This window comes from Microtus ochrogaster, chromosome 5 (genome assembly GCF_000317375.1).
Source record: "Microtus ochrogaster isolate Prairie Vole_2 chromosome 5, MicOch1.0, whole genome shotgun sequence".
In the NCBI taxonomy this organism is placed as follows: Eukaryota; Metazoa; Chordata; class Mammalia; order Rodentia; family Cricetidae; genus Microtus; species Microtus ochrogaster.
Genome location: NC_022012.1, coordinates 84,469,851 through 84,480,938, shown reverse-complemented (window position 1 = coordinate 84,480,938; position 11,088 = coordinate 84,469,851). Strand labels below are relative to the sequence as shown.

The 11,088-nt window shown below is 39.2% G+C and overlaps 1 protein-coding gene across 15 annotated transcripts in view; it reads left to right on the top strand.

Moving 5' to 3' along the window:
- Arpp21 (cAMP regulated phosphoprotein 21) overlaps positions 1–11,088 on the top strand; it is a 160,853-nt gene that overhangs the window by 64,143 nt on the left and 85,622 nt on the right. For all 15 annotated transcript variants that reach the window (XM_013346555.2, XM_013346553.2, XM_026778930.1 and 12 more), the window contains one exon: positions 9,410–9,518. In XM_013346555.2, the coding sequence (XP_013202009.1) occupies positions 9,410–9,518 (109 nt within the window). The remainder of the gene's footprint in view (positions 1–9,409; positions 9,519–11,088) is intronic.

Sequence of the window (11,088 nt, the reverse complement as noted above, 5' to 3'; positions counted from 1 at the left end):
TCCAGAGATGTTCACTGAAGACAGAGGGAATGGGCTGAATCCTGAGGGCTTACCTTGCCGCTTCTAGATTCACCTACAGTATGGACAGTTGTATCATGGGTGATTTTAGGGAGTGCCTGAAGATGAGGGTATCAGTGATGTGGATGTTACAGTAGGCTGTAGAGCTCAGGAGATTCTTCCAATTGGAATCTACCAAAAGAATGAGCACATACAAAATACCCAAGTGGCACCCAAAGTGGGGCTTTTTTGCCTCCGCCCCTGCACGGCCTGGAGGCGGCGGGCTGCATCCCGCCAGCCGGCTAGCTTATGCCCCAAAATAACAACACACAAATTATATTCATTTAAACACTGCCTGGCCCATTAGTTCCAGCCTCTTATTGGTTAGCTCTCACATCTTGCTTTAACCCATTTCTAATAATGTGGGTAGCCCCACAAGGTGTGGCTTACCAAGAAAGATCTTAACCTGCACCTTTGTCGGGTGGGAGAATCATGGAGACTGCCTGACTTGGCTTCTTTCTCCCAGCATTCTGTTCTGTCTACTCTGCCTACCTAATTTTCTGTCCTATTAAAGGGCTAAGGCAGTTTCTTTATTAAACAAAGAAAACAAAAAAAAAAAAAAAAACCCCCACATCACCTTTAATCCCATGATCTGACTTCTTCCCACCTCAGCCCCTTCCAGATCCCACAGCGAATGCAGAGGAGCACAATTCTAACTTCTCAAGCTCTTGTTTCCCCGCCCTCTCCTTCAAACCAGGAGAAAAAGCTTAGCTTTTCTTTATATGTGCAAAAGCAAGCAAACAAAATGGTGGTTCTTTATCAACCGAATCACAATGGCCATTCTTCATGAGTGGAAACATAATATTTACCTGTAAGTTTTAATGGACTAATTCACACAAACATTATAAAGTACAAACAATAAGCCCTTCATTACAAGAAACACCAATTATTTTTTGCAGTTTCAAAGAGGGAATTATTTCCATAAACATCTGACTGGCCCATTTCAACCCTCATGAATCAAACATTATTAAAATCTTATGACGCAAATTGGATCTCTCATAATATCATCTCCAGCTCTGATGAGAATGTTGGTTAAATATTTCGTGGTGTGCTCTGAACTGAGGGGTGGCTCAGCGGGTAATGACCCTGAGTTTAATCACTAGGACCCACACAGTGGACTGAGAAAAGCAACTCCTACAAGTTGCCCTATGACCTTCACCTGCATGCACACACACATGTGTGATAAATGAAATATAATAAAACTTACAGTATGATTTATTGACATGTCTACCAATTCTGCATAGTCATAAAATATAAACAGTATAATAAGAATTTCTAACTGCTATTTCGAGCCTCACTCGTACCAGGCAAAGCACGTCAGGGGTCGCCAGGGTTGATTGCATCTATTCAGTCTCCTATGTATGTTAAAGTACATATTATATTTTTCCAATTTATGCAACAAAGCAAATGAGCAGGACTCCTCCTCCATGGAGACTGTATGAATTTTCAAAGTAAAAAACCCAACAGTCAATAGTGTACAGGACTACAAAGACTCAGCATGTGTTAGGCTTGTCCCGCAGTGTTGTTTATATGGTAAAAACATCTTGATATTAATGATATTCTACAGTAAATATTTAAGATCATTTCTTCTACAGTCATCAGTGTATATTCCAAAACGCACTTGGTTTTGTTTTAGGGAATGGAAATTAGAGTCATATATATTAATAGAGTCAGATATATTAACATAGCAGTATTTTTTTAAATACATTTGTTAATTATCTGAGAATTTGTTGCTGACTAGTTTTATATCAACTTGATACTAGCTAAACTCATCTGAGACAGGGAACTTCAACTGAGCAAATGCTTCCCTAAGATCAGCCTGCAGGAATGGCCTCTAGAGCATTTTCTTAATTAGTGATTGATCAGGGAGGTCCCAGTCTGTTTTGGATGATGTCACTCCTGGTATGGTGGTCCTGGGTTCTATAAGAATGCAGGTTGAGCAAGCCATGAGGAGTAATCCATTCAGTAAGCAGCATCCTTTCATGGCCTCTGCTTCAGCTCCCGACTCCAAGTTCCTCCTCCCCTGTTTGAGTTCCTGTCCTGACTTCCTTCAAGGATGAGTAGTGATGTGGAAGTGTAAGCTGAATAAACCCTTTCATCCCTGAATTGCTTTTGGTCATGATGGTTCAGTGCAGCAATAGAAGCCCTAACCAGGACAAATTTCACACAATTTAATTTGATCATATTTACCTCAAGTTCCTCCCCTTTGTTCCTCTCAGATTCTTCTTGTAAGGCAGATGGGCAAGGTGCACCCAGGGTCTAAGCATCTTGTAAGTTTATTACCACTGAGAAAAAGCTTAGAATTAGACAGCTTTCAATAAATTAATATGACATAACTGTCTCATTAATGAATTGTTGCAAGGAAAAGCTTGTAAAAGCTGCATGCAGAAGGGTGTGTTTTTTTTTGTCAGGGCAGAAACTTGTGACAGAGGAAGGACTAGTAGATTAGAGTTATATCACATGTGTGGGTGGACATTACATGATTGGGTCATGGGTTTACTTTAAAAAAAAAAACACCATTGAGGTTTCTAAAATATAAAAAACCTGAAGTTATCTTCCACAAATCCTGAATCTGAACCAACAGCCTAACCCTAAAATTGACCACTATTTCAAATAGAATCTTTTCAGATTCTGTGGTACTTATGAGATAAAAGTGCTGTAGTGGTTGTATAGTTTCAAGAACCTAGGTGTGTATTACACATGGCCTTTATATCTGAAGACATTAGTCAACAATATTTCATAGGAATTCTTGTAGTAATCATCCATGGATCGTTTTGAGGTACTTTTTCTTTCTGTATTGTAGATATTATTTTCCATTTGTGCAAGCCCTTAGTTTATAGATAAACTTGAAGAATGATATCAGTGTTCTTAAGCTCAGAGATCTGATTGTATTCCTATTTAGTGGTACTGAAACTCCTTGCTCAATAAGGTTCATGAGTAACTAGTCACACAAACTAAGAATACCATATCAGGTCTTAACTGTATTTTATAAATACAGTTAAAACCACATTTTTAAATTTTTTATCATGTTCTTCTTATCACCTTAAATTTCTATATTATTGTTTTGTCTTCTTTATAACACACACACACACACACACACACACACTTGGTGATTGTTATTATTTGCTCTTATCATTTTTCACTGGTAGAATTTCTACTCATACAAACCAAGAATAACATACCAATAAATGTGGGCACCTTACAATATGAGATGGGTTTTATGTTCTAGAGGGTCTTGGTGTAAGAAATCTGACTGGGGCGAAGAGGAAAATTTAATCTTACAATTCTAAAACCTTAAAGTATAGTAGAAAGATTAAGCAATAATTTGACAAAATAAACCATTTAAATCCCAAGTTCAGCAGATTATAAAAAAATACATTCAATGTAGAAGTAAATTACTCAAAATATAAGAATAATTTTTTATAATCCAATAATTTGGTATGAGTCACTATTAAGTTGCTGAATGGTTTTGCTCTCTGTCTGAGATAATAGCTTTCATTATTGCCATAAAATAATACATGATTATTATATTCACAAATCCATAAAAGGTTAGAAGTAAAACTGCCTGTCAGCTCACCATCCACAGATAAACATTCAGCTAACATTCCCGTTGCCATGGGTTGCTTTCCCATAGCCAATTTGTGCTTGTGTTTTATACAGTGTCTTTCCTTGCTGGACAATATTATTGGACATTGTCTTAGAGGACTTCACATTACTATGGCATACCACAAGTTCTTATGTAGTACAGGAAGGGTCTTCACTCTTCCATTGTTATAAAATGGAATTTGGTGTTCATTTCCACCCATTTCCTTTGAATTCTTCCTTAGAAATAGAATCACATTATCAAGGCAAATTGGGATGTTTACACTTCTTCATCTAAAAAGGCCAGTATTTTTGCCAAAGCAAAAGCACCAACTTAAGAGTCTTAGAGACCCAGGTTGCCATTGAGTATTTTGCTAAGTGTCATTTGTGGCTGTCCACAATAAAGAAGAACCATGGTACCTTGTTAACCTGCACGTCTGTTACACTTAACGATGCTTAACGAACTTGGTAGAAAATGGCTAGCAAAATGGTTTGATCTACAAAATCCTTTTCACCCAAGTAGGAGAAACTGACTTTGAATCTCCAGAAGTCAAATAAAAAGACGAGTATGGTTTCACATCAATAGTCTCAGTGTTGGGGAGTAGGAGACTGGAGGACTCCTGGAGCTGGCTGGCTAATAACCTGAATCCGTGAGCTCCAGATGCACAGACAGATGCTGTCTCAGAGTATAAGGTGGAGAGAAATTGAGGGAGACACCTCCAAAACATGTACATAGGTGTGTGTATAACCTCCCAAACATGGATACACACAGACATGTATATACCTAAACTATACATACACACACACACATATACATACATAAGAAAGAAAACGATTTTGCAAGAGCATGCAAAATTCTAAACACAAATTTGAAAGATTCTAATAATAAAAGATATAAAAATCTAGCAAAATGATTCAGTCTGCAAATGACCCGAGTGTGATCCCTGGATCTCACATAGAGAAAGGAGAGAAACGACTCCTGCAAGTTTCCTCTGAGCTCCACACAGACACCGTGGTACCCACGGGTACACACCAAGCAAATAGTACATAATTGCAAACTAAAGCTAATTAAAATGACTTCCGCTTCCTATGTTAGAGTATAGCATATAATATCATCTACAAGGAAATGAAGTGGAATAAAATGACAGACTGATAAGGGAAATGGTGAATTACACTTAGTCAATAAGGGTGCTGGGCTTGTTTATTTTTTTTTCAATCAAGGATCCCCTGCGTGAACACTTGAATGGGAATGTTCAGAGTTTTCTTAGGTTTGTTGTATTTGACAAGCAAAATCCTTTACTATTTGCTTCATTGTCCGGCTGATCTCTCCCTCTGTGCAATGGTATCTATTGAGATATGTTTCCAATCAGCTCCACTTTTTTTTTTTTTGATGACATGCCAAGGCCTCTGTTACCGCACCTCCACTACCGACTATTTCTCCCCACCCCCACAACTGACTATCACCCCCCCACTGTCACCCTACACCCATCCCACCCCCATCCAGGAGAGTTCTATTCTCCTTTTTGTGCTGGAAGGGAGGGAAAGGTTCAGCAGAACTAGTTGGAAGCAGAATGACAAGTTTGGTCTGAGGAGCATAACACTGAAGCTAAACCATTTAGAATACTCCAAGATAAGTAAAAGGTTCAAAACAATCATAAGAACGAATGCTTACTTTTTTAAGCTTCTAGGGAAAAAATGTTTAACTAAGATTGGAATTGATTGAGTGGAAGAGAGATTTGGTTATCTTCACCAGCTACCCTCTTTTCCACGAGTTCTATCTAAAGGAGGAGCAATGTAGAATCATCTTAAATTTTCATTTCTTCCCCCAGAGAGGCCAAGTCGCTGGCAGGAGATGCAAGCTTGTTCACTATACAGGAGCCCTGTGTGCTATGGGTTTGGAGCAAAGTCTGCTATAGATTATGGGAAAATATATTTTTACCTTAAGATAAGGAAGCTATTGCTCACCTAAAATAAACACTAATTTTATTTCCTATGCATTTTGGCAATAATATATAGAAAGGTAGACGTGATACCTAATGAAGCACATTCTCAAAAAAAAAAAAAAGAAAAATTGGACTGGTATGATACTTGTCCATGACAGACATAGCAAAGTCAACTTACCATCATTTAATAAATATATGGCTTTTCTTTTCTGTAGCTTTGAGAATTGTTTTTTGAGTTTCATTCCTGTATTCATAGGTTAAAAGTCATTCATTACCATTGAAATACTATTCCTACATGTATTACTTTAGTGCCATTCATCTTCTGACTCAGAAATAATGCTTATTCAATTAGTTATAAAAGTGATTTTTTAAAAAAAAAACACAGAACTACAGTGGTTCATTGTCAGTAGTTTTAATTCAATTACTGTAGTATTTCAATTTATACTTTGGTTAGCTTAAAAGTCATGAATAGCTCTCCATAAAACCAACCTGGAAAAAAAATCTTGCTACATTTGCTTAATTATTCTTAAAAAAAATATCAAAATTGCTTTATGGGCATTTAAAATAATTTTCAAGAAACCTAAAGGAACTAATATTTTTTCTAACTTTTGAAAATGTGATTAAAGATAAGTTGCAAATTAGTCACTGAGAATATATTTTGTATAATATATGTCAACATGTGAAATATTCTTAATATTTTGTGTTATGAATAACAGCATGCATGATTAAGTTTTGGCAATCTATCTAAATATTTTTCACACATACATACATGTATGTGATATAAGTAGTTATAAATAACAGCTCTATGATGAAATGGGATTTCAGAAGGAACACTGAAATAGAACTCTATCACACTTTACTTAGTTCCAAGAACTAAGATGTTCTTGGAATAAGGATCCAAAAATGAGGATGATTGAAATATCTTCCCCACCCAAGAGACTCAGACTTTTGTAAAATGATTTTAATGATTAATATACATAAATTCAATGTTTAATGATCATTCTGTTTTCAACTTGAATTTATGCTCCAATGAACAAACTCTCTGATATCCTGTAATTACTACAGAAATTATGACCTCATCTCTGACTGACTGACTCTTTATCAGTCCTTGAGCTATAATGACTTGTACACAGCTAGGCTAAATGGTCATGCATGCATCCATCCATCCATCCATCCATCCATCCATCCATCCATCCATCCATTCATTTAGCTGAGTGTTCCCCTGGTACCAGGTTTGGAGATAGTCACTAAGGATTAAGGCTTATAAGGAAACAGTGTCATGTAGATGGAAGTTTCTATCCTGCCTGGTCCAAGAGCCCTTTAGTCCCAAAGAAACACATAGAGGCTTATATTAATTATAAACTCTTTGGTCTATTAGCTCAGACTTATTATTAAGTAGCTTTTACAACTTAAATTAACCTTTAATTTTTGTCTGTGTTTAGCCACGTGGTTTAGTACCTTTTCCCACTTAGGCATTCTCATCTTGTTTCCCATGTATCTGGCTGGAGACTGACTCTGTCTTTCCTCTTCCCAGAATTCTCTTAATCTGGTTGCCCTGCCTGTACTTCCTGCCTGGCCAATCAGTGTTTTATTAAACCAATACAAGTGGCTAATCTTTACAATGTACAAGAGCATTATCCCACAGCCGTGTCCAACCCACATAAACTACCTGCCAGCTAGTATTCTGAATTCACACTCAAGTACTCAGATTTTATCTTCAAAGAAGAAATTAGACTAAACAAATTCACCTTTGTGCTCATGCATCAAAATGTTCTGCTCTGAGGTCTTCTCATTTGTGTGTGAATATTTGCAGACTGTTAGAATACAAAATGGGTAGCTGTAAATTTAAGCAAATAATTTCATTTATTAGGACGTAACAGACTAGTGCCTGAGGATATCAAAAGAGACTAATTAACACTGATATGATGTAATTAACATTGATGTAATCAACATCGTTATTTCAGTTGACATCCTCATTTCATGTGCTGTTGGGGGAAGATGATATAATAACCAAAGAAGTGTTGGTTGGAAATACCAGGGCCCTAAATCATTTGGCAGGGTTGTCATTTACCCTGAACTATAACTGATCATGTTGTCATCATGACTCCATTGTATAGTAAGGAACCCACACATCCACTGACTACCCTGCATCAAATTTGTTTATCTCTAATGTACGAAATCCACTTCCAGATCATTTGTTATATTTTAAGTTTGGTGAAAAACATCTGCATTGATCACTAAGGTGATGTGATGAGGCCTCTTGGTTCTTTAAGTTGAGGGGTGAAACCCACCCCCAGACTTCACCTCCAGTCCATTGTGCACTGTACAATCAGAGGGACTGCACGTACTACCATGTGTGTGGGATGTCCCCATGCTGTTTGAGGACTGTGGTGTCATGGGCAAATCTATAGTTATGGAAATCAAAATAATCACTGAGGGATGCTTTCCTCATCCTAAAAGAAAATCCCCTTCTGTACTCCACTTTTACCAACAGGATAGCATCATTTTATAAATCTTGTGCAGTGTAGCTGGCACCAGCCGAGCTTTTCGCCTCGCGCCTGCTCATCCGCTACCATCTAATGTATGGACAGGGGTTGAAGAGAGGATGCTTCTCATTCTGACTTGAATGAGACACTTAAGCCTTTCCCTTGTCACCAAAGTGCTGTTTGTGAGAAAACATTTCTTAATTGCTGGTCACCCATTTTAGAACCCAGCCAGTATAAGATGGCTTCCTCTGTCTGTGATATCAGAAACCCAGCAGAGGCAGGAACTCTAGAAGTCATGAGGCAGCCATTTTTAACCTAGAGAAAAACACTTCAGCATGTTCTCTGTGATGATCCCAAGCCCCAACTCATTCGTGGAGTTTAGGGTGATTGCAGTGCCAATCATAGGGAGTGCACCCCTAATAATTAAGAGGTTTTGCAAAAGCAATTGGCCAGTCAGTAGTATGCAACTACTTAGAGCCTTTCCTTCACACCAATCAGCTAATCAGTTGTTTAAATATCATCAGCTTTTCTTAATAACTGACCTGATTTAGAAGATGTAGACCAGAAGGTCAGGAGCTAAAGAAGCAGGCTTCCAGAAAATTCGTTATTGGGGAGAAGAGAAAGCTCTCAGAGTAGACTCCAAGGATCCTCAGCATGTGCTAAGAGGCAGTCACTATATGTAGATGAAAGATGGATTCCGTGTTTTAAGCATGAATATTTAGCTGGGCCTGGTGGTACAACCTGTAATTCCACCCACTTAGGGGACCGAGGCAGCAGGCCATTGGCTCAAGATCAGCTTGAGCTACAAAGTGAGTTCAAGGCCAGTCTCTGCAACTCAGTGAGACCAGGTCTCCAAACTAAAAGGATAAAGAGGGCTGGGGATGCAGCTCAGAGTGAGAGCCTTTCCTAGAGCCTCTAGAATCAATCCCCAAATGCCAGAAGATACAAACATTAAAAGTAAGGATACACATGGGGAAATTATATGTGTTCAGGAGTCACCAAAAGTCAAAACACCAAAGAAAATTATTGAAGCCCTGTATGTGTTGGGAGCTTTCACTGGTTTCTATATGTTCATCCCTGGAGATGGGCATGCAGCAAGCAAGATTCTGAACTGGAAATAATAAAAGATATTGTAACCCACATGTAAAAGTGACAAGTTATGACCTACCTGTCCATTTCCAGCAGTTCGAATTTCACAGCCAAGAATAAACCCATCTCTTCTCTCTCCTTTCTCTCTTTTAAGTTAAATGCCACTTTGGGGGAAAAACACACGAAGAACTAAGTTTAATCAGATGGGAAAAATAGTTTTTTTTTTATTGCTATGTTTTACTTTGCTGGCAGACCAGAGCAAAGGTTTTGTGAACATTTAAAAGATGAAAAAAGTGAAGAATCCCAGAAGCGGTTTATCTTGAAGCGAGATAACTCTAGTATTGATAAAGAAGACAATCAGGTTGGTTCTCAAGTTTGAGAGTGGCTGACGTTGTTGTTTTTGAAGGTGGGCTGACTGATGTTCTTGTTGTGGCTTTGTTGTCCCTCCTGCTTCCCAGCTACCCCCTCCTGCCTCCGACAACCGCTGCTGCCCTCTCTCCAATCCCTTGGCCTCCATTGCCTTCCCCTCTGGCATTCAGTGGGTAGCCACATGGTGTTGCCTCAGTTGCTTAGCAATGGCTCTGTGTTGGGCTGCATGGGTGGTGCTTGGCGCAGTTCTTGCTGCATGTTGTGGTGGGGGTCGGGATGCTGCAGGCTCCGAGCTGTGGGGATAAGCTTGTCAGCTGCATTTCCAGATGTCTGTGTAACTCTGCCAGTCACTCCACTCCCTACAGCTCTGTCCTTCCTTCCGTTGTGCACAATTTGAGCTGGATTATCAATGAGGACCGATGAGCCACCGGTGTAGCTGTAAAGAACATACCTTGTTATGGTGAGGACAGGAGGATTTTGCAACTATCCTAAAAATAAGTCTTCACAGAAAAGCATCGAGTTTACATTCTAGCCCCTCCACCCTTCTTCTTGTGTTTTATGGTCTATGTAATGTGTTTGCTCGTTTGCATGAAGTGTAGCAGAAACTGATCCCTGTGTATTTTGCCTGTGACAAAACAATGTCATTCTAGAACAGCCCTAATCATGGTCCTTGAGCAAAGGTAAAGAGACCTCACTGGATCTCTTCTCTGCGTGGGCAGGAGGGAGGGAGGTTACAAGCAAGAAGACTAAGTAAATGACAAAACCAAAAAAAAAAAAAAGAAAAAATAATAATGACAGAACATCAGAAAGTCAGGAGACTGCCCTGACAATTGTACTTGTTGTCTGATAATCCAAATAGATATTTTTGAAACATGCCTTTTCTTTAAAGTTTATAAAGGTAAGACAATATGTATCTCACTCAAGGTCTCGTATTAATTACTCAGGTGAGTCACCCTGAGCCTGCCTGTGCATCTCTGAACATATGTTTTTCTTTGTAAAAAAAGAAAAAGAAAAAGTCTATTTCTCATTGTACCTCCTTGTCTCCCACCACTGCTGCCCCAGCCCTGAGCTGCACCGGGACTCTTGTTGACTCCAAAACATGCCTGTGTTGTGTACTCCATGGGTGTCTGGTGAGCGTATGGATGAATGCTCTTAGTTCAGAATGACGAATAGGTGGGAGGGCAGCTGAGATGCAGGGAGTGGGTCAGAGAGGATGAGGACTCGCAGTTCTCATGCTGGGTCCTTTGGACTGCTATTTTAGCTGTCTTTGCACCGGCATTGGCCGTTATCAACACACAGGGTTTCTAAGCAGAGTTTATGCCCCCATGCAATTCACAGGGCCAGCCACTGGGCCAACAAAGAAGCCTTAGGAGCCAGAGACTATCCACAAGTTCCTCTCAGACTCCCACTTTCTCTGCTTTTTTGTTCTTTCTTGAGATCCCGAACGTGCACAGCCACTTCTTACCTCAGACACCCTGAACTCACTCTTCACTCTTTCCCATCAACAGTTTGCCTCCTGTTGGGGTCAGGCACACTCAAAAAGGGGAAAAAGACTATCCCTG